Source organism: Panthera leo, chromosome D2 (assembly GCF_018350215.1).
Source record: "Panthera leo isolate Ple1 chromosome D2, P.leo_Ple1_pat1.1, whole genome shotgun sequence".
In the NCBI taxonomy this organism is placed as follows: domain Eukaryota; kingdom Metazoa; phylum Chordata; class Mammalia; order Carnivora; family Felidae; genus Panthera; species Panthera leo.
The window spans coordinates 53636475-53661346 of record NC_056689.1 but is presented as its reverse complement, the minus strand read 5'-3'; the positions used below and the strand labels follow the sequence as shown (position 1 = coordinate 53661346).

General features: G+C 42.8%; 1 protein-coding gene across 1 annotated transcript in view; it reads right to left on the bottom strand.

Annotated features, from left to right (window-relative positions):
• LOC122201660 (1-phosphatidylinositol 4,5-bisphosphate phosphodiesterase epsilon-1-like) overlaps positions 1 to 22041 on the bottom strand; it is a 224901-nt gene extending 202860 nt beyond the window's left edge. The window contains 3 exon segments of the mRNA XM_042907512.1: positions 21731 to 21820; positions 21822 to 21910; positions 21913 to 22041. Of these exon segments, the coding sequence (XP_042763446.1) occupies positions 21731 to 21820; positions 21822 to 21910; positions 21913 to 22012 (279 nt within the window). The 5' untranslated portion in view covers positions 22013 to 22041.
• Positions 22042 to 24872: the final 2831 nt, after the last annotated feature.

Here is a 24872-nt window from a genome sequence, read left to right as displayed (position 1 = left end):
GTGGGGCTCAATCCCATAAGCCTGGGATCATGACCTGAGCTGGAATTAAGAGTCGGACGTCTAACCGACTGAGCCACCCAGGTGCCTCATGTACAATTTATATTCTGCTTTTTCTGTATAACATGACAACCAAGTTTTCTCCATGTTATTAAAAGACACTGCTTCCATTGTTATGTGAGACTGCTCCCCATGATCCAATGGCAGTGTAATTAACTCTTGTCTTATTAGTGTAAATTGTAGTTGTGTCCTGGTTTTCACTATTATAAAGCCTGTTGGGACATGCATATGTGTGCATAAAACTTTTTCTATAGGGTGGTTATTCCCTGGATGAATCTTAGAAAGGGTCTACAATCCATACACAATTTTTGAAAGGCCAACAGAATTTGTCAAAGGATTCTAACATTCTTTGACACGTGAAATGTTCCCCTGGACCCTGGCTCTTCTCTAGTCTAAAAACATCCTCCAAACTTGGAACTTAAAGTGTCTCCATTTGAGGAACATCAAAGGAGCCAGAAAAAAAATCCATCTCCCAACTTTCTGAATAGACACTGCAGTAGATCATGAGAACAAAAATGAAAGTCTTGTGATTTTTGGCACAAAGAGACATAACTAGTGTGCCCTTAAGATGGCAGGACTTGCTGGTTACAGAGGCAAATTATTTTATTTAGAATGTCCTTCTTATAAGCATAAAGCCACTTTCTGTTCATTAAAGCAGTTCTGTCATTTTATTTTTAAAAAATTTTGGTTGTCTTTTCTCTTTATGTGAGGTATTTAGGCTTTGGGGAATGCAATGATTTTGACAAACATCTTAACAGCTGTTTGTCGGGATAAATTCAGAACATTTTGAAACAAGAACAGCTCAAAGATAAATTTTTTTTTTCATTAACACCCAAACCAATTTTTCCTATGTTTTAGGAGCTGATTATAGGATAGCTACAGAGAAGTAGAAGTTAAATTGTCACTTTCTCTTCCTGCTCCCGGATTGTAGGGAAATCTGCAAGTATATATAAATCAATTCAAAGTAACATGTTTTGATGTGTGACTCACGTTAAACTCAGTGATGGCAGGGAATGGTAAGAAAGGTGGGGATCAGAGGGCCTGCGTTTCCACTTCTCTATGCCACTAATATGCCCCTGGCTTCGTCACTGACATCTGAAGCATCTGATTTCAAAAAAGGAACACTATCAAATATGCATTTGTATATTCGTGTATTTATATTTGTCTAAATGCAATAACATTACAAAGAGGGTTGTTATTGTGTATTCCTATGTATTATGTATTCTCCTTTATGATGTCAACCCAAGTATGGTCATGGACAGAAAAGTCAGTACTGATCAGGCAAGCCATGGGACTGGAAAGAAACAGGAAGATGTCTGGGTGGAGAATTAGTGGTTCAGAATCAAGTATCATGGCAGAAATCAAAAGTCCCTTCCAAGTCACAGGTCTGGGGGCCATGATGTTAGCAATGACCATGGGAGGCATAAAAATGACAAAACATCCATAGCAACCACAATCAATTGAGGCTGTTTGAGGGTTGACCTCATTGTAGGCACTCTGCTAAGTGTGTCACTTGAATTATCTCAGCCAGTCCTCACGACCACCCCATAGGAGCTTGTTATAGAAGCACACATGTGAACGAGGCCTGGAGAGAAGTTCAGAGGATTGTAAAATCTTCCAGCTGCAAGAAGGCCAAGCAGAGATTTCAGCTCTGTCTTCTGACTCAGCCCATAGGAAAGGCCAGGCAAGAGGAGGCATTAAATAAAGAGCTCAGTGACACACAGAGGTGTGAACCTGAGTGAGGCGGAGGGCTCCTTGACTCATCCTGGGGCACACAGCAGGCAAAACCCCTGGAGGCCCCATGGCTGCAGAGGAGCTTAGACCTCACCTAGGGCACAGTGGGGCCGGGGCCAGTAGGTCTGACGAATGATTGTTCTTCCAGGAACAGGGAACGGTTCTTGCTGCTGTCCTTGCCCGCTCTTCCCTGCCCTCCCCCATGGACAGGGTCAGGACTAGGAGGCCAGCAGACCCCAGCCTATGCTATGGAAGTGAGAGAAGCAACAGAAGAGCCTTGTCCAAAGGCAAAATCTGCCACAGTGGGTAGTCTCCAACAGTGAAATCAAACAACACAATGGCTTGTGGATTTTTTTTAATAACAAAAAAAGTATTTGGGGACCACTTGGGTGGCTCAGTCAGTTGAGTGTCTGACTCTCTGATTTCAGCTCAGGTCATGATCTTACAGTTTGTGGGCTTTGTGCTGACAGTGCAGAGCCTTCTTGGGATTCTCTCTCTCCTTTTCTCTCCCTGCCCCTCCCCTGCTCCCTCTCTCTCTCTCTCTCTCTCAAAAATGAATAAATAAAATAAACATTTAAAAAAAAGTATTTTCAAGATAAATCTCATGTAGAAGTCAAGAATTTACAAAAGATGAGTAGCAGAGAGATTCTGGTTTAAAGAGAGATGAAGGAATCCCAGAATGTCCTCCTTCCACCTATTTCCAACCTAGATACTTTCAAGGACACTAGGGCCATAAGCAAGGTTGGACCCCTTGGCATCATCAGGAATGGTCAAGGACGCCAAGCAGTCTAACTCTTCTTAGAAATTCAGTAGCAATCCATTACCATACAGTTTTCTAAAATCCTAAAAAAAAAAAAAAAAATCTATTTTCCACCTGTACCACACTTTTGGCTACTAAGTCCATTGCTTCCCGGCCACTTTGAGAAGTACCACTTAATTATTGTTACCTTTCCCTTGTCTTAGACTTGCCCTGCTCTATCTTCAAGGAGTATGGTTTCTTCTTCTTAGTAGTTACACTAGAACATTTTATGACCTTAGAAACTTTGTTTACATCCTCCTCCTCTTTCCAGACAGAACATTCCGAATCTGTTTAGTCTGTTCTCACTGGAGGACTAAATGCAATAATGTATGTAAAGCACCAAGCAAGCAACAAGGGTGACATAAAGAAGGGGTTCAGCAAGCATTATGCCTTTATCCTTCCTTTTCCATCGCCTTCATCACTTAAAGGTCTCTTGCCTGGTTTTGTCTTCCATTGTAACCCTTTGTTCTTTTCTTAGCTACACTCATTGCTGTGCCCCAAATAAGGTTGCACAAGACAATAAGGTCATCTCTACCTATACAGGCAAACAGTAACACTTCAAGACTGTGAACACCAACACCAACCAGCACCATGGGAAGTGCCACCACAGCCAGGAACACAGAGTTCACCCTTCTCTAAGTAGCCTCCACATTCCCTTGACAAGAAAATTGCAGCAAAGAAACCTTGGCCCCAGTAAGGATTTCTATTATGTTTCTGCATAACTGAGGGAGGTACAGAGGAGAGAGAGAGAAAGAGAGAGAGAGAGAGAGAGAGAGAGAGGACGCGAGAGAGAGGACGCGAGCATAAGCAATAGGGAGTGAGCAGGGGGGGGATCTGATCTAGCTGAGCCATGTGGGGAGAAGAAATACATTTCCTCTGCAGAAAGAGAGGCATGAGAAGCAGAGAACAGAAGTCCTCAGACAGGACTGGAACTGTTAGGAAGGGGGCCAGCATGCACTTGGTGAACTTATACGTGGAGGAAAAGAAAGTCACGGGAACGTCAAGATGTTATTGGCAGGAGGATAAATTGGCACGAGCTTTTGAGAGGACCATTGGTCAACATCTATCACAGTTTTAAGAGATTCTGGAATCACATTTTTTAGGAATCTAAACTTGCAGAAATTTTAACATTGTACAGACATACAATGATGTTCAGTCGAGCATTGTTTCTAAGGGCCTAAGTGTTCAGCCTAAGTGTTCAACAGTGACTGTTTCATAAATTACGGTGTATCCATATAATGAATATCAGGCAACAGTGAAAAACACTGAGGTAGTGATATATTACCAATATGAAAAGATCTTAAAAATGCACTAAGTGAAAAAGGTAAGTTGTAATATGAGCCAGTTTTTGTTTTATAATAATATAAATACAACAGTCTGGAAGGATACACGTGGATTGCCGTAATTTTCTTGGAGAGGAAGAGCACTGTCACTTTTTACTTTGGGTACTTCTAGATTGTTGAAATTAGTAATTAAACATCAATTAAATAGAAAAGCTAGCTCTAGCACAGTGGTTATGTGCATGGGTTGTGAAGCCATAATACTGGAGTTGAAACCCAGTTCTGCCTCGTCCTATAAATGATAAGTAACTCAACTTCTCTGTGATTCAGTTTCTTCATTTGTAAAATGATAATAATGATAGTACCAACCCTACAGGGTTATTGAGCCAATTAAATGAGTTAATATGCTCAAAAAGTTTAGAAAAGGCGTGGAATCAGCAAATGCTTGCTAAATTGTTGGCAAGGAAAACAATAATTTGGTTTTTTTTTTTTTAATGGCCAGAATATGGAAGGAGAAAAGTGGGAGAAGATGAGTGCCAGATGATAAAAGGCCTTGCACATCAGGCAAAGGAGTGAGAATTAACTTATTCAGTAGTCAATAAGGAGCCACGTAGTCATTCAACAAATATTTACTGAAGGCCTTCTATGTGCCAGGCACCATTCTAGATGACCACCAGTGTAACCAAGACTGGCCTTTTGGGCATGATGGTGGCATGTCTTAAAAGTGTTTTATGTGTGTTTGTGGGGGAGATGATCCAAAACACTGGGGGTTGTCAGCCAGGAGGTCACTGCATTGTTCAGGTGACCAGGGGCAGATACGTGAGAAGGATATATGAAAGGCCAGAGAAAACAGGCAATTCCTAGTGTTGGCAAGGTGGCTGAGGGGAGGGGGCAGGTGGGGAGCTGTGGTGGCCAGAGAACCTTTGAACACCAGCTTCTTAAAGTTCATTTGAGCACCAGCTGACTCAGTTGCCCTGGACCTGGTCCTAATCCCATGTCCACCACTGCTGATGTGAGGGGCCCTGGAAAGCTGAGTTTTCATGAGTCTCAGAATCCTTTTATAAAATGACAGGGTCTGACCCTTATGATCTCCAGGGCCCCTTTTGGCTCTAACATTCTACAGTTTTCATGTCATTATAAAGCGGCAACAGAATGGGACTTCCTTTCCCATTACCAATATGTTATATTCTAGAGTCAAAAGAAAAACCACCAAGACATAGGATTCAGATGTGCAGGATAATGTATGAGAAGACTGTTTACATTCATTTCCTTTCTGAGAAAGCACATACTGAAAAGTATATGTCAAGGTCTGAAAATGGGTTACTCAAATAATTTCCTTCCATACATGCAGCTGTTCTAAAGTATAAGCCACACTCGTCCAGTAAAACCATCATCTGTTCTGTAAAGAATATGAGCATTCATCTGGCCCTTATTTTTAGAGTAAGAGGTCAAGTGCACAAGGGGTGAAATGTAGTCAAGTCCACAGTGCCAGATGCAGACAGGGCGCTGAAGTCCAATTATAAATCGTAATACCTGAATTTGTGGTTATTTAAATTAGATGTCTTAAAAGATCAAAACAAGGAAATCATGGACTATTTAGTGTGGCAAACAGAAGCTGCAAAAGCCTACGTTTCGTTTGTTCATTCATTCAACAAATTTCTCTCACAAAGTAAATCACCAAAATAAACAGACTCTGACTCATTTCCCATTGCTTGCTGGAGTTTGGTTCTTTTTCCCCACCCAGGGTCATGGAATACGTGAACTTCAGACTTACTCTCTGTGTGAGAAAAACCCTGCGAGAAGATAATCAACTCTGTGTTAGAAGAAATTGCAACTTTCCACTACTCACAAGTAAAAGGCACAGGAGCCAGGCTACCTGAGCCCTGAGCCCAGCTCTGCCACTTACCACTCATGCAACTTTAGGCAAGTTACAGGTCTCTTTGCGTCAGTCCCCCTCTGGTAGGGTTGTGATGAAGATGTTACTATTTCTACATTGTTTTGAACAGTTCCTGCTGTACAGTAAGCACACTATATATGTGTTTAAAAGATAAATCTTAGTTGCTAGAAGCAACACAAAGCAGCTGAGAGCAGTTGCATATTGATTCTCTTAAAGTATATACTTCCTCTTTGTTCATCCTACTCACAAAAGGACCACAGAAAACCATATGTTAGACAAGGATCAGCTGCTCTTTATTCGTACTTCCTTAGGAAGGGCTAGGAAGAATTTACACTAAAAAACCTCCTGCCAGGATTGCTAAAATCAAAATGACTCTTCTCTTTATAAAAGAGATACAAGTTTGTTGGTAGAGATGAAATTAGAATGCCCTGGCATGGTGCCCACCAGCCTCAGAGTCTGTAATTTCAACCAACTGTTTGCCTGAGTTATTTGAACCCATTTTATTCTTGGCTGTTCTGGCGTGTGAGTGAGTTGTGTGTGTGTGCGCGCGCGTGTAGAAATGCACGTGTGCATGTGTAGAAATGCATGGGGTGGATGGGTGGAGGGGAACAGCCCAGGTGGAGACTTGATGCTTGAATGGTTGAGTCTGGGTCATTTTGGCTCCAAAACATAGAGTTGTCACCTAGAGCAAACTACTTAACTTCTTGAGCCTTAATTCCTGGGACTGAAAAATGGTCTTGACCAGTGGTCCTTTGGGCTCTTTTCTAAACCTATTATTCAAAGTGGCTGGGATGATTTGTTTTCATAACAATTGCCCCCTGCGGACCAGCCAGTGGGCTGCAGCCACTGCACTGGCTAGGGAACCTGAGGGTGTCTGGCAGCATAAATAATGAAGAGCACAAACCTTGAATTAAGAGTTCAAGACCCAACTCTGCTGCCACTTACTGTCTTGTGACCTTGAAAAAATACAGACCCTCCCTAAGCCTCATTTTGCCTATCTATATAGAATGGTGATAATGATAACAGAATCTACCTTATCAGGTAGCTGTGAAGAATAAATAAAAGTACTCAAGAAGCACTTAGCCTGATGCCTGACAGTCCGTGCTCATTAAACAGCAGCTTTCACAATAGTGGCTGTTCTTGTCTCTGAGTGCCCCAGGGGGATCTTAGGTATATTCTTCTTTGATAGTGATGGGCAGTTTATTAGCTGGTTTTTAGATTAGCTTTTAAAAGCTCCACTGAGAACTTTTAAAACATACCATATTCCTCCTCCACTGTTTTTCTTCTTTGCGTTTTTTAAAATTATTTCAAAACAAACCAGCTATTTTAAAGTGTGTCTGAGTGGTGGCCTATTACTCATCAGATGAGATTCCAAAGCTTTTTGTAGGATGGATTTCATGTCAGGATGCTTCGGTCAAGGAGCTGCCTGTCCTGTTCTTTCTTCCCTTTGGACAGGCCCCTGGAATGAGCAGGGCTTTGAATACCTCCCACCAAGGTGGCGGATTTAGGGGGTGCTGGGAGCTCAGCCTGGAGCAGCGGCTGGAGGAGTCAGTCAGGAGAACCCGTAGGGGAGTTCTGGCCTTGGTCCTTCCAACAACTAGCTGTGTGACCTGAGACTGGCCACTTAAACTCGCCAGTCTGTATTGTCTTCATCTGTGGGGCCAGCAGTGAGCAAAAACCAGGAAGACAATTCACCCAGGAGAACAAACAGTAAACACTGTTCCTTTAACCAGTTATCAAAAAAATGCATATTATAGGAATATGAAGACCTCATGTTTAAGTTTATTAAAATATAAATCTGAAAACAACGTCACTTTTCAGGGCGCCTGGGTGGCTCAGTTGGTTAAGTGTCCAACTTCGGCTCAGGTCACGATCTAAGGTTCGTGGGTTGGAGCCCTGCGTTAGGCTCTGTGCTGACAGTTCAGAGCCTGGAGCCTGCTTTGGATTCTGTGTCTACCTCTCTCTGTCCCTCCCCTGCTCACGCTCTGTCTCTCTCTCTCTCTCTCAAAAAATGAATAAACATTAAGAAAAAAAATTAAAAAAAGAAAACAATGTCACTTTTCTTCTGCATTACTGGGAGCACTAGCACATTGGCATGAGGGCGTGGGACTAGAAACCACAATTCATATTGTGTTTCATGAAAGAGAAGGAGGTAAATGTGGTGTGAATCCTCATCTCCACAACTCACTAGTTTCGAGGCTCAACGTCTTTGAGACTCCATTTCCTCACTGGAGGAAAAAAAATGGGTAAAATGGAGATAATAAAAATACTACCCACTTGACGGGTTGTTGGGAGGTCTGGAAATAAGGTAGGTAATGGAGCTCGCCTAACATTTGTCATCTACCAGACCCTTATTGTTTTGAGGCTAAAGATGATGATGATGGCTGATTCTCCCTGGCTCTATAATATTATAATGCTGCGGGAAAAAAGAAAAAAGAAAAAAAAAAACCATTCTCCTCTCCTTTCTTGGATTCATTGTCAGAATCTGTGCAGCTCCACTCACCCAGTTTCCTAGGGGATTGGACCCATGGCCTCAGAGTTACCAGGCAACTCCAAGTACAGCTCCCCCCACACATCACTACACGTCAGATGCCCTTCCTGCCATGCCCGCTGACACTCACTCAGCTCTGCAAATGGCCTTCGGGCTTCAAGGGCCAGACCCCCTCCAGCGCCTGAGCACAGAGCAGAAAGTGACACCCTCCCTCTGCCTCACGACTTCCGCCTACATCTCCCCACAAGCAACCACAAACCAGTCGCCCCCCTCCCAGAGCTCAAGCTCTTTGACATATGTCTGCTGCCACCAAAACGCCGCATGTCTGTGCCAGCCACGAGGCCACCATATTTACCAAGTAACTCATTCCACCCTGGGAGGCCCTCGGTCACTTGTCTTCAAATGTCCCTTTGCTTCTGAGGAGGGTTTTTCTTTTCTTCCTTTTTCTCCTGTGATTCATCTCTTGTTTTTGGGTAATTCAAGCTCCACACTGACTTGAATCGCCATGGAGTCTTTATCTACTCAATATCAAAGATGTCTCTTCTCAAATGTTTTTTTGAATTCTTTCTCAATACCAGGTTCTGTTTCTGTTCCCATTTTGCAACCTAATAAGGACTGAAATCTGTTTTCAGTAGTTACTTGATTTTTTTTTTTCTCAGCTTTAAAAATAATTTCTGAGAGCCATGGAACTGGGGAACTGAAAGGAACTTGTCAAGTCCTTGTTTCATTCAGAAAAAACTGGGCCCCTAGGGGTAACCTTTGTGGTGGTCACACTGTGGCAAGACACTCAGGAGAGGGAAAGCAGACCATGGACACCCACGTCCTTGTATCTCTCAGCCTATCACACACCCTATTTCCTTGTTAAGACAGGTCCAGGTTCTACACGTCAGGGCTTCTGACAATGACTGCACTTCCTTCTATGGAGAGATTGGAGGGGGTGCCTGGCAGGTCTGCAGAAATAGCCCCCTCCAGGTGCCCTAAATCCATCATGGACTCATTGCTCCTCTCTTGTTTCCAGGTTGTGGTAAATGCTGCTTCCTCTTCCTGGTAACACTGGCTAAGTCACATTCATCCTCTAGGTGCTTTCTCCATGAAGCCCACCGGAGCCTCCAATTCCACGAAGGCAGGGAGCCCTTCCACGTTTCCCTGGGCAGTGCCTTGTATGCTTCCTCTCCAAGGTGTAGACTGCTCACCAGTCTTGCAACAGATCATTAACAAGTTTGCATCCATCTTCCCCCAGAGGACTGCGTGCAGCATGAGGGTAGAGCAGCCACAGCTGACTCATACCAAAGTGTTGGTGACTTTTAAAATCTCTTCTGCCTGCAGAGACTGAGGTGGCTAAGCACTTGAAGAAGGGAAGAGTCCCAAGAATAGTCAAGAGCCCACGGACAAATGATTTCACAATTTCACACTGAGGGAGTCTCCTCTAAATTTTTTAAGAAACTGGGAATAGACCTCCTACCAAGCAAATGTGGGGAGAGCAATTAACCGGGCCCAGGTACGCATACACAATTCCTCCTCTTGATTCACACCTTTTCTTAGCCAGGGCTGTGTTTCTGCAGAAAGGAATATGCCTTCCAGAACATCCTCCTGGTAAACCAAAGGCTTTTGTAGTCTAGCCTTTGACCCCAGGTGACCCAGCGTCCTGGTTGCCCTTTGAGGAATGAGGGGAGGGGAACACTGGACCCCAGTATTGGCAGGAAGGGGGATACGGAGGTGAGAATGGAAAAATTCCAGGTCTTGACTTCTCTGGATTCTTTCCCCACATTATCTCCTATAATCCCCCAAGCAGCCCTAAGATGAAAGTCCTTTATGATCTCCATTCTACCTAGGAAGCAAGAATGGAATGCAAAGCTCAGTGACTCACTGAGATCACAGTCAGACTGAACGGAAGTTGTGCTGAGACGTACCCAGAGCAGCACACTCCTAACCATCGCCTCTTTCTGTAATTTCCTATAGACCCTTCTTTTTTTTTTTTTAATAGATGAAATTTATTGTCAAATTGGTTTCCATAGAACACCCAGTGCTCATCCCAACAGGTGCCCTCCTCAATACCCATCACCGACCCTCCCCTCCCTCCCACCCCCCATCAACCCTCAGTTTGTAATTTCCTATAGACCCTTCTTTTTTTTTATTATATGAAATTTATTGTCAAATTAGTTTCCATACAACACCCAGTGCTCATCCCAAAAGATGCCCTCTTCAATGCCCATCACCTACCCTCCCCTCCCTCCCACCCCCCATCAACCCTCAGTTTGCTCTCAGTTTTTAAAAGTCTCTTATGCTTTGGCTCTCTCCCACTCTAACCTCTTTTTTTTCTTTTTTTTCCTTCCCCTCCATCATGGGTTTCTGTTAAGTTTCTCAGGATCCACATAAGAGTGAAAACGTATGGTATCTGTCTTTCTCTGTATGGCTTATTTCACTTAGCATAACACTCTCCAGTTCCATCCACGTTGCTACAAAGGGCCATATTTCATTCTTTCTCATTGCCACGTAGTACTCCATTGTGTATATAAACCACAATTTCTTTATCCATTCATCAGTTGATGGACATTTAGGCTCTTTCCACAATTTGGCTATTGTTGAGAGTGTGGCTATAAACATTGGGGTACAAGTGCCCCTATGCATCAGTACTCCTGTATCCCTTGGGTAAATTCCTAGCAGTGCTACTGCTGGATCATAGGGTAGGTCTATTTTTAATTTTTTGAGGAACCTCCACACTGTTTTCCAGAGTGGCTGCACCAGTTTGCATTCCCACCAACAGTGCAAGTGGGCTCCCATTTCTCCACATCCTCTCCAGCATCTATAGTCTCCTGATTTGTTCATTTTGGCCATTCTGACTGGTGTGAGGTGACATCTGAGTGTGGTTTTGATTTGTATTTCCCCGATGAGCGATGTTGAGCATCTTTTCATGTGCCTGTTGGCCATCTGGATGTCTTCTTTAGAGAAGTGCTATAGACCCTTCTTAAAGGGGTCAGGAAGGGGTCTATGTGTGTAATAAGACAACTAGGAAGTTTAAAGCAGGTATTTTTAACACTCTTTTCTGTCAAGTCTCCCTGCTTGGACAAGTCTCTCCCCTCATGGAATGTACTTTTGCCTCCTATGACAGTGAAATACTCCCCTGCCATAAGGGCTTCAACCCGACTTAAAACTCCCATTCTCCATGCCATTACAATTACTGTTCTGCACAATGCAATGTTTCATGTGATTGTTCAGCAACTGGTAGAATATCATTTTATAGCAACCATGAAAACAAATATTTTTGAGCATTTGCTATCTGCTGAATACACTTTTCTTGTTTAATTTTCATAATAGTTCCATGAAATTGATACAATATCTCCCTCCTTGCAAACAAGGATATTGAGTCCTGATAAGCCCACAGGGGAAAAGTAATATATCCTAGCAGTCTGGAGTGTAGGCTCTGTATTAGTCTGTCTGGGTTCAATCCCAGTTCACTGAATAAGTAAATGTATACAAACTGCTCCTCTCAGCCTTAGTTTTGCCATCTGTAAAATGGATCATGAAGTGCTAAGCACAGGACAGGCACAGAGTAAAGTGTGAGGACTTAATACCATTAGGAAGAAGCAAAGCTTGGAATTAACTCCTGATTGTCTTACTCCAGGGCCCATGCTTCCTGCTTCTCAATTAATTCTGAAGTAGGCTGAGTTTATTGTCTCTATAAGAAGTTAGGTTCAGAAAGGTGAATTGGCTGGTTCGCAATCACACAGCTGTTAAATGTCAGGGCTGTTGTAAGCCAATTTGACTTCACAAGACTGTGCTGCTTATGTTAATCTGTTAGTTTCATGTCATATTCTTCCTTCCAACCAAGTGATAAGCTCCTCAGAGCCAAGTGAAGGCAGTTCCACTTTCCCTGTGTTTCCAAAGGGTCTGGCACAGCATCAAACATGCTGTGTTCACACTACACCATTGGGAAAGAAAATACAGCTGCCCTTGCTCAGCCTGGCACCCAACTTGCTCTTCAAAACCATAAGCAGCACTGGGTGTTGTATGGAAACCAATATGACAATAAATTTCATATTAAAAAAAAACACATAAGCAGCAATATCCATGATGATGGAGACCCTTAAGACAGAAGGAATACAAGAGAGATAATTCCACAGTCACCTAACAATTATATGCCCACTGTTCTCATAAAAAGTAAATCTCAAAGGGGAATTCAAAATGCTCTAAAATAAACTGAATATTCTACAGGACAATGGCCACAGCTTCTTCAATAAATAAATGGTGTCTAAAAAGAGAGGAATCTGTTAGAGATTAAAAGACTTAAGGGACATATCATTTAAATGTAGTATTTCTCATCCGACCCCTGATTCCAAAAATCAAATATTAAAAACCATTTTGGAGACAATCAGGGACATTTGAATATGGGTTATTATGAAATTGTAATTTGGAATTATTATTTATTTGTTTAGGTATGATAATACTGTAGTTATGTTTCTAAAAACCGTCTTGATCTATAAAAAATATATAATGAAGTATTTATGGATAAAATTGTACAATTCTGGGGTCTATTTTAAATACTCCAGCAAGCCAGGAAAATACTCCTGGGAGGTGGCTGATGAAACAATACTGGCAAATGTTGATAAAGGTTTAAGCAAAGTGATGGGCCCATGGGGATTCATTATATGATACTCAATATTTTCGTGTTTGTTCAGAAACTTACACTATAGGAAGGCTTTTGTTTGTTTGTTTGTTTAAAGAATGAATGGTGTGAGTCCCCAGAAATGTACTTTGTTCTGCAACGACTTTTCTTCCAAGACAGTTCAGTTTCCTTGATGACGTGAAAAGGCTCCCGAATGTACTTATCCAAGTGAGGTCAAGCACCTGTTGCGATGACAGCTCATCTGGACCATTCTGCCTCCCCTTCCCAAACAAGCTCACCATCCTCACTGTCCCAGTTCTACCATTTCTACTACCTCCTTCTACTCTTCTGGCTAGAAACCTCAGCATCACCATTGCCTCTTTCTTCCCCTTCATCCTCTACCCCAGGCAGCCAGTGATACTGCACGTGAACCTGATCTAGCCACCAATGTCTCTGATCCTTGGTGTCATCACCTGTCAAAGGTAACTGGTGGGAGACCCTGTCAGTTATAATCTTCTTGGTACTTTATTTCATAGAAGCTACAGGGCCTTATGTCTGACATGTTAGGGAAATCACACTCTCTGATATGATGTTCTTATCTGGGACTTCTCTCCTGATGGAGTTTCTTTCATTCCTTTGTTCAATTACACACATATTATGTAGGAGCATAATTGGGTGCCAATTCCTTGTGTCCCCCCCCCCCATTGCTGATGCTGTACCTGTTGACAATTGAAAGTTATGCAACTTTTCAGTGTGCCTTTATAGCCATTATGATATTCCGTATCCAGGTCAACCAGTGGAGACAACTGGGTAGGGTTTATGGTTGGCACATCATTTCGCAAAGGAGTCAGCTGGATAAGCAACACACTCAAGACCAAAAAGCAAGTGAAAGGCAGGGGTACCTAGAATCTAGGTCTCCTAAATCCTGGTCCTGGACTCTTCAGCATCATTCCACCTTGCCCACAGGAGCAGCAAGGCAGCTGGGAGGGTGAAGAGAACTGGGGTTTGGCCTTGTGAAGCTATCTCAGCAATGTATGAATGACCAACAAAGTGATGACAGGATGTACCCAAGAACAGCTGGATGACAGCCTCACTTTTAGTCCTGGAGGTCAGTCAAGTCCAGATCTGGCTTGCAGCCTGAGAAGACCCCCCACCAGCCTGTCCTAATGGTGCGGGAGCTGGGCCACGGCAAGGACCACGGGGCTCGGTGGTTCCTCCAGAATATGGAGGTGGAAGGCACATGGGGTCAGAGTCTAACAGGTGAGCTCAAATACCACCTCTACCCTTAGTAGCTGTATGAAATCAGGCCTGTTACTCAGAGTGCCATCTTTCCCGAATGTGTTCATCAGCATGTGAACCCTGAGGTAGACCCAGCAGGTGGCTCACAGGCCTTTTCCTGGCAGAAATAAAAACCAGTCTCTCTAGAAAAAAGTTGGTTAAAGAGTGGGGTATTTTAAAGGTGGTTAAAATGTATTCTTTGTTAAACAGCTCTTGAAATAGTCTGTAGTTCCAGCAATTCAAAACAATTCCTGGGGTAGCCTTGTGAGAAAAGTAGTTTTTTGCTAAGAAGTTTTGAATCTTGCTCTAATTTGATTACATTAGCTAGCCAAAAATAGACATTAGAGCTGAAAGGAGCAATTAAAGTTTTATGGAAAATTCACCAAGGGATTGAATACCCATTTCTTCCCCTGTACCTGTGACCACAGGGCTCAGCATTTCTTTCTTTCTTTTTTTTTTTTTTTTTTTTTTGTGGAGGAGGGGTCAGCATTTCTAAACCAAGGTCTCTCCTCATCCAGTGGCAGCTGCTTGTGTGTTAAGCACAGCATCCAAACTCATTAACCTGCTGGTGAACCCCAGCAGTAAAATGCTGCCTCTTGGGGATAAGGCTGTGCACCAAAAAGAGTGTCCACTACCCATGAGTCACTACCCCGCTGGCCAGGGGCTTCCTCCCCCTGTCTGCAGGTCTGGCTGTTCCCTCGGCCTGGAGTACTTCCCTTCCTGACCCTCTTCCTCCAAACTTGCCCTTGAGGGCTACTTGTTCTGTAGGTCTCCTGTTAGATATGAGTTCCTCCAGAAGCCTCCCCTCCCCACCAAATCTAGTTGAGACGACCTACCAGGAGCTCCTGTCATTGCCTGTCATTCTCCATTCAGGCACTTGCCACATCTTATGCAGCGATTAATAACTGGAGATGATTTTGCTTCCAGGGGACATTCGGCATTATCTGGAGACACTTTTGGTTGTCACAATGGTGTGTAAGCGAGGATGCTCCTGGCACTTGGTGGGTAGAGACCAGGGATGTGGCTAAGCATCCTGTGATGTAGAGGACAAGCCCCACAACAAAGAATTATCTAGCCCCAAATGCCACCAGTGCGGAGGTTGAGAAATCCTGCTCTAGTGTAATTGTTTACTTATCTTTCTCACAGTGGCTGTCTCATTAATACCCCATATGATGCCTGGCACATTCCAGGTGCTCAAAAAAGACCCATTAAATGGCTGAATGACCTTCACCCCAGCTCCCATCTCTTGTTTACTTCTGCCTGCTTTGCCCCTGACCAACTCCCTGGACTGGCCTCTCCATTCACTCAGCACAAATTCTATTCTGACTCTGGCCAGGCCCCCCATTCCACCCCTGCTCCGTGCACTGCAGGCCACGGGTGATAGAGAGCTAGGGCTGCCTGCAACAACTCAGAGAACAGGATGTCTGGACTAGCGGTTGAGCAGGGCTAGATGAAGTCAAGGCCACGCACGCACGCACGAGAAAGGGAAGAAGGCCTGAGCTGGCTGGGAGCAGGGCCAGACCACCAGGCAAATTGGGCAGCTGGACTGTGCAGTTAGGGTCTGAAAAGCTGATTAGTTTTCAAATCCTCCACATGCCTTTTATTTAATTAATGGACACTGAGCGTCCGTTTCCGAGGCTGCAGGAATCTTCTCCCCCTTTAGCAAAGCAGCACCATAAGATAAATACTTTCTCAAAATACTGAGTCATTGCCCATTTTTTTCTTTGTGCTTTTGCTACTGAGTTCACATGAATAATTATAAGCTTATTTTACATGATCATAAGGGGCTGGGTAATTCTCAGCAATTTCAAGAATGAAATGTTCACAAAGTCTTTCAAGACTGTGACACAAGAGGGTTTGGCAATTCAAAATCACTGCCATTTTAAAACATATTCTCTTATTTGGTTTATTATATTTCATGTTTTACATATATATCATAATTTAAGTTCAAATAATGTAGAGATGAAGCCAGGCAATTTTATGAAACAAAGAAAGTTAGGGGATTGCCGGATTTTTGAAGCTAAAAATTAGATGCTTTGACCAACAGTCCCACGATTTCACCCTTGAATTCCTTCAGAGCTCTTGGATGAATGCCAACCTGTCCCCGTGATTTATCCACATCCAATTTGTCAACTAGGTCTAGAACATTCTGTACATTAACTACTACATGATCTAGTACCTCTGCTTCTAAAGATGATTTAAGAATATTCATTTTGATGTTTTTTTTTTTTTCTAAAAATTTCAGGGCCAATAATTTATTATGTCTGCTGGCTCCTTGTTCTGATCATCTACAAAGGTTCTACCAGGTCTGTGGCTGGTTTCTTCACTTCAATTACTTTAAAAGACCCTCTTGTTTTTGTTTTAATGTCTGATCCTTACAGGATGCTCCTTAAATTATGTGTAGATCCTTTCTGTGGGATTCCTAGGTGAGTTCCCCTGTTATTCCAACTAAATTAACTTTATATTTTTTCTGAACATATCTCCTTCTTATGAATATGCCTTTGTCTTGAGCAGTCCTGCTTGCGCTGATTCTGTAAATCATGATTATTATCTTATGGCCATAAGAGTCAAAGGGAGGAAGGCCATAGAGGGTTTTGCCTGATGCCTGGCACAAAGTAAGTATTTAGCAAACAGTTGTTTATTCTTTTCATGTTGGTCAAAGAAGGTGAGGTAGGAAAAAAACTGATTCTTTTCAACCCCATCTCCCTAAATGGTTTTTCGAATCTTGTCATACTTTGTGCTTCCTGAAACATGTTTGGTGGGGTTTTCTTTTTTTTTTTTTTTTTTTGAGGTTTTATTTTTTTTATTTTTTTAAATATATGAAATCTATTGTCAAATTGGTTTCCATACAACACCCAGTGCTCATCCCAACAATACATTACCATTCTTATACCAGACTGTTAAACCTAATAGGGTTATTCTATTACGGTGGTCACACACAGATGCTCTCTGCACCTTCTATAGTGCTTCTCTTCCTTTTCTTTTCTTCTATAAAATCATTAGCATAGGAAATGATCATTTGTCCTAATTCATCCCAGGGAGATACTGTGCCAATTTACAAGTGAGTAAACACTCTCATTACTACTAATTGGCCCGATTCTTTAGCTCAGCCAGTCCTATTGCAGTTTCCAGCTCAATCTCATTATCCTTGTCAGGTGGCTTATAACCCCTTTATACTGCCATATTTTCATTAACTGATCAGGCTATTTCCACCCACTGGGCATTTCCTGGTGCCATTTTAATGCTGAGGCTCCTTGGATTCCTCCACTACTCTTATAATCTGTTTCATGACTCTGGTTTCTTACCCTTCTTTGACAGCTGTCTCAAAAGAACCTTCAATTCCTAAGAAACATAATAGCCCTCTCTCTGCTCTCCCTAGCACCCTCAAGTTCCACCTGTTCCCACCTGTGCTACGTACTACAGCCATCAATGGACTATAGCCACATATATATATGTATATGTATATATATATATATATATATATATACATATACATATATATACACACACACACACACACACACACGACTATAGCTCAGCAATGACCACAAAAAGTTCTGATATTCAGTCTCTTTCTCAGCTTCCCAAACTAGCCTTCAGAACCCTCCTATTATTTGCTCCTAAGTCATGCTATCGAGACCAAAGGAGAGATTTGGGCATGTTACCCCTGGGACATGCACGGGACAGCTTCCATCCTATTGATTTCCTACTTCTGCTCTCTTCATTTGCATCAGATTGTCTTTACCCAGCTAGTGCCAGTGTACAACTCCCTCTGCCAATTGTTGCAAAAATGGAGTCACTGTTCTGGAATTCCCCAAGGCTTCCCCGTGTCCTGCACCTGCCTAAGCTTGCAGTAGTTGCCCCAGTTCTTTCCTCATGGGTGCAATTTGTTGACCCCACTGGATTCCTAAGCTGGATTGACCCCAATGGAGAAATCACTCAACATATACGGCCTCTAGCAAAACCCCTCTCCACCCCACAACACACACATGCACCTGCCGTTTCTCTGTATGTCTCCATGTTGCAGTGAGAGCATGGGGATTATTTGTATTAGATGTCTAAGCTGTTTGAACTCAAATGCATCTTGTGGCAAAGCATGCCAGGGTGTGCAATGAGCATTAAATAAAACACAGCAGGTATTCTTCTAGCAGGAACAGCTCCTCTGGGAAGTGGCAGAAGTGGGTGCCAGAAGTAAGTAATTATACTTTATTATCCAATTCACATCACACTATCACTGAGGAGCCACAATAAACGGGAAGCTCTTTGAGAATGGTACAGGGCTGGACAGTTGGGAGTTGTATCACCTGCCCCTGAATGGCAAATTCCTAAAGGGCAAGAACTATGTGTCACTTTCATGGGTGTCCCCTATAGTCTTAATATTATGACTTGCACTGAATAGCTGTTTAATTGAACTGAACATGAGTCATTTACCAAGCACCTACCATGTGCATCATACATTATGGTTCTCCCTTTCTCTCTCTTCTCTATCTCTTGTTCTGGGCTACTCACTGCCCTTTCCAAGAATCTCTACTATACCTGAAGGTATAAGAGCAGGGACCATGTCATCCACTTCACTGCTGCATCTCAGGGCCTGGCAGTGCATGGCACATAAGGTCCTCACTACACATTTCCTGAGCCAGTGAATAAATGAAAACGAACCAACTCGGGCTGCTTTCACAGAAAACACTGCTCAGTGCCAAAGTGTGATCTGTGTTCATTTGTGTCAAACACATTCATGTGTGTCATTTGCCATAGGATAAAGGAGATGTGATGATGCTCATGGGAAAGCAGAGGCAAAAGGGGGTGGATCCAGGCAGGGTCATTTTTTTTTTAGCACATATGTATGTGTGTGTGTTTGTGTGTGTGTGTGTATATATATATATATAAAATTATGCCAAATGTTTTCAAAATTACAACCTATAAAGGGGTTTTTAACGGAAGCTTGCTCACTTTAGTTAATGGCATCATTTCACACTGCAATCAAGACAAGAATTTACAGTAGACTGACTGTAAGGCAATGCTCTTTACCCAGTATGTGCACATCACATACCACAGCCATTCACACAGAATGCCTTCCCCCATCACCACCCCTGTCTCCACCCAAATTCTGATTATAGATATGTGATTTATTTGCCACCACAGATTTCCTCCCTGTGGGTTACGGTGGCTATTAATTTTAACAGAAGCCTTTCTGAAAAGTGGAGAAGAGATTGTGGAGGATGGATGCAGAAAAAGGAGGCCTTCACTTTAAGTGGCACTGTTCAAAGTGTGGCCCCCAACTGGCAGCATCAGCACCTGGGAAACTGCTGGAAATGCAATTTCTGGGGCCCAATCCCAGTCTCCTAGAGTCAGAATCTCTGGGGGGCCCAGCAAGCTGTGTTTTCACCAACTCTGCAGATGTTGCTAAGGCCTATTAAAGTTTGAGAAACACGGGTCTAAAGTGTCATTTACTCCTTTTCAAAATTCTCTCAGACACTACCCAGGGGAGAAACTGGGTATCTGGAATTCATGGAGGAAGCTTTTCATTATTTACCTTTTTGTACTTAAAATTTTTTCAGCCACATGAAATTCTATTTCAATAGAATTAAAAATGGCAAACAAAGAAATCAAACTTCTATCAAGAGCACATTACAAAGGAAAGGATAACTCATAGCAGCTACTCTAGGGTGTTCCTGATAATCATCCCTCAACTGATTACCTGAGCAATTTCCCTTGTCTCCTAAATGACAGGTAAGGAGGAAGAAGACGGAATGAAGATAAGGTAATACATTGGCAAAATGGTATTTTGTTAACAGAACATATTTTGTTTGGTATTTCTAAAAATATTAGAGGAACTAAGGATGTCCCTTCAGAAGATATCAATGTGACAATGAGGAAAGCCAGGACAACATACCATTTCCACACTATACAGCACATTTTTTAAAGCTCAATTATGGAAAGCATTTGTAATGATAACTTGCCTAGATTCTTCAATAATCGGAAGAGAATGTACACAGCACAATTAAGAGTCTGCATGCAGGTTTTAACCCTTGGCATGATTCTCCCTTCCTAAAGATGACAGCTGCTTTTACACCTTTTCAAATTGGGCCTTGAGACTGCCTTATTTTTAGTCGTCCCACTACAAGAAAACGGCTAAAAGGCTAAGTTAAAGTAATACACAATGCTAGAGACTCTACTGCTATGCTAGTCTGTTTCCAAAGGAAAAACCAGGAAACTACATGAACTAAAGGGCTCATCAAACAAAAACAGTATGAACAACTAGATGCACAGACCCCCTTTCACCCTAACAAAGGTGTAGGGTCAGCATCCCCTATGTTTAACAAAAACATTTTACTTTCCATAAATAATAGGGATCATGAGTCTTTGTGCCTGTCAGCCACAACAGTCCCAGGCACTCATTCCTACCAGACATCCCACACCCTCCCTGCAATGAGGGGTGCCAAATGCCCCCCTTTGCTCACTTTGGCAACTCCACACTACAATGGACACTGGAAAACTGAGCTTGTGTCAGGAAATGGACACGATTTTTCATGTTGTTTTCTTAGAGTTGTTATCCATCCCCTAGGGTTGTAGAAGGTACGAAGACTCACTGAAGAGTTTAATCCTCATACTCACAAAACATCACACACTCTTGTAAAGGGTTATAGAAACTCATAGATAGAATTGTGCAAACCATTGCAAGAGCAGTCTTCATAGCTTGAATTCCTTAAACATAGTACTTTGCAATGAAGTTAGCCAAATACAGAGAAACAAAACAGTTTTCAAGTTTTATTCTGGGTTATTTTTAACTCCAGATTTTTTTTTTTTTTTTAAGAAAAGGAACAGAACTTGGAATTGAGTTGGTGGTGAGCAGAAAACTTCTCTTCCAATGATCTCTTCTTGACCTAATCTTATCAAAGGTCTAACATGCTTTTAATGCTTGCAAATAAATAGCTTAACCCTACAGATAAGCTTCATCACCTTCCCCACAAGCTACGGACATTTATACCGAAAAAAGATTTTTTTAATAAAGTATACCCGAGGCATCAAAAACCATGTAGCTCATTTCAAATAGGGATCCTATCAAATATGATTAAGTTGAACTCCTAAGTATATACTTTTTCCTCTTAAAAATTGGCTGCACTTAAGGATATTCCTTACCAGTATCATATGCACAAATGCCAAAAGATTAAAAAAGAGAAAAACAAATCTGGAAAAAATAGATCAACGTATTCAAAGAAGATAATGAATTATTCGTTTTCATTAAACTACATATTGATATATAACATACCACAGGTCATTATAAAAGAAAAACAAACATCTAATAAACCATCAGGATTCTTTTCAAAGTCTTGTAAATTAAAATGCAAAGAAGTAATCTTAAAGCTGTGATAGCAAAGAAAAAATTTGCATCTCTATAGTTAAATATTTTGGGCTAAAACATTTAAAAATTTTTCTTAACTAGGAAAGAAACTTCCCTGATCCTCTCTGTGAAATGTCTCACAGGAACTGTGTTTGAGCTAACACTGCACAGTGTGTGAGTAAAGGAACAGTCCCCAGGATTCCATGCATTAAGAACATCAGGGAATTTGTGGACAACAGGAGCCCTTACCTGGTCTTCCTTAAGCCTCCAGCATCCACATCCATCCTTTAATAAGGTAAAACTGTGTGCTGCAGAGAGAGGGAAAAGCCACCCAACCCTCGAGGCGGGCTGAGAGTGTGCAAAGCCCCAGCTGACAGCCCGCTTCCCTCTCCCCAGGCTCTCTGCCTAAGAGGCTGCACAGAAACCAAGTCGGTGCCAAATCTTAATCCCTTTGCAGAATCTCACATGAAGCTGCCTCACCTCTTCCATTCCTGCAAAGCCTCTTCCTGCTGCACTTCCTTTTGAAACCATTAATCACTGCAACAACCCACCGAATGAAGCCCAATCTCAAACCGTACTGAAAAATCCTGCAACACACAGGGTGATGAATGTTTACATTAGCCAAAATGAAATGATGTAATATCCAGAATCAGGGGAGGGCCCTGATCCAGAGTCAGGGCATTGTAAGAACCTTTGTGAAATACAACTCTTCTAGATGAAGGGAAGAAAAGGATTCACCTTTGGGTTTTTATTAATCTGGCCTCTGTACATGTAGAGTTATTTGAATTGTTCTGGTCTCATCAAGAGCACTGTATTTTCCAAATAGAAATTCAGAGCTTCTCAGTTACCCACAGTTTTACTCAAGAGAATAAAAGGTAGCAAACAGAACCCAAAGTGAATTTGTGTGCAAAAAAACCTAGTATCCAGGGGATAATAGTGGAAGGTACCAATCCAGGGATATGGGAGCCTCCCATGCTGCAGGATACGAGAGCTTCCCAAAGCTGCAAATGCCTTCAAAGTGAAGGTAACTCCCAGAAAAAGCAGTGTTTCTCTAAGCCAGAAATCCATTTTTCCCCCCTAGAACTTTTGATGAACAAGAAAGCTCAGGGGTTCCACCAACATGGTTCCTGATGGGCAACTGCTATTGATTACTTCAGAATCTTATGGTCCCTGAATCCGGTGGGACGAGAAGATATGAGAGGCCACATTACTGCTGGATGAGCAGGGAATTGGCAGGGGGGAAGGGTTTGTCAACAGCACCTGCCTGGGAGAGAGATCAGCTAAGGTTTCATAACTGCTCAGAGGCTGGCTTGGGATGGGAGGGGATGCCAGAGGTAGACCTTGTTTTTGGACATGTTATTGATCACAATGTGAAACTTTACAAAGTATTAACCATGTGCTAGGCACTGTGCTAACACTTTATATGCACATCTCACTGAACCCTCACAACAGCCCTGCAAGGTAGATACTTTTATTGTTTCCATTCTATAGATGAAGAAACCGAAGCACAGAGGGGTGTTATCGTGGTGAGCAGGTAAAGCAGCGGTACCCAATCTGCCTGGTGTGCTCTTTAACCACCAGTCTGTAGCTCCTGCCAGCTTCACTACCACCACCATCCTCATCACCATAGTAATGATAATGATAATGATAATAGAATCACTCCCATTTATTGAATTAGTGTACCATGCAATAGGCACTTTGCTTAGGGCATTACATGAATATGCTCACTTGCCTTACAAAAGCCCGTTAGGCAGTATTACTGTCCCTATTCCACAGACGTGGAAATGAAGGCTCAGAGGGAATGAATGAATTGTGGGGCCAGCCACACAGCTGGTTAAGGGAGCAAGTAGGGATTGGAGCCAGGCCTGACAGATTCCAGAGCCTGAATATACTACCCTGAACTGTCCATTCTTCCAATGTCACTTTTGTCACTCAGAGCAATTTTGGAACGCCTCTTTGGAAACTTCCTTCAGAACCTAAACATTCCATCTTGGTAAATATACATTTTTAAACATCTGTTTCATGTTGGGCACTGCAGAGGGTATAAATACATGGTCCTGTTTTCCAAAGGCTCCCTACCTGGTAGGGGAAGTGGAGGCAGAAGGAGGTCATTCTATCATGAGGGAGCCTGGGCTAAGTGTTACAACAGGGCCACCAACGGTGATGGGAGTTTGGGCAAGTGAGAAATTATTTCAAAATTATCCAGATTACTGCTAATATGCTCAGTGATGGTAAATATCCATCCTTAGAGGGTGGACGTAATTTTGGCTCACTCACAGGCAAGTCCATCAGAGCCAAGTCTGGGGAATAAAGTGGGTCATCAAGCTGGGCAATTCCATTTTTGGTCACAAGCTAGGTGTGGCTATAAAATAGTGAGATGGATTTTCCTGTGTGGCCCAGACTAGATCTGAAGGCAATTCCTGAAGGGTAGCTCCAAAAATGTTTCGAGCAATGATACCATCTCCAGATTCGAGGCAGAGACAACCAAAGCGATTCCAAAAGACCAGGCTTCTCGAGCACAGCACTTGACCACACCAGAGGCAGGGGCCTGCAGGATCATTTGTGGCGAGCTCCCGATCAGCAGGCCCAGATCGGCTTGCTTGCTGCTGCGTCCCTAGCATCTGGAACAATGCTCAGCATAGAGGGATGCTCGATAAATATTTGTTGACTGAATGTGAGATACTTTTGAATATGAAATGTTAAAAGTTGTCTTAATTATTTGGCCACACTTAAGACATCTGCATACTGACTGTGGACACATTCCCAGCTGAGTCCAATGGCTAAAGTAAGGCTTTACTTCCCCAGTCTGTCTACCGAGCCAGGCCCTGGGGGGTCAGCCTGGCCATGACTACTTCCCATCCTGTCACTACTCATGGCTGTTCTTGTACTCAGTGGGAAGAGAAGCGAGCACAGACACTAAAGATGCCACCACGCAGGTTCAGCTGAGGGCCTGTAGCCAAGTGGGCTGACAGTTTCTTCCACTAGTGCTGGCTCCAAAAGTCGGGCAACACTGGGGAATGCTCCCACCACCAGTTAGGGGTGGGAAGGGCACCGTTGTGCCCCGCAGCCAAGCTGCACTCCTAGTACATCCAACTCTGGGGAACGAGGGCTGATCAGGAACCATCCCCCGACCACAGCCTGACTCCATACACATTTCAAAGAAAAATGAGTTGACACCTCTGAGACTCCGCAGGGTTTCCCATACAAATAGGCTCAATGGGAGTTCAGAATAGATCTCAGGACAGTCTGAACCCAGGGGTTTCTCCAGTTTTCTGTGTGCATCAATTCTCCCCTTCTCGTCTGTGTTTGCTCCTGGTTTTTGTTTGTTTGTGGTTGGCTTACTAATTATCCACATAAACAAGTCAAAACCAGATGGGTCAAAGCCTCTCTG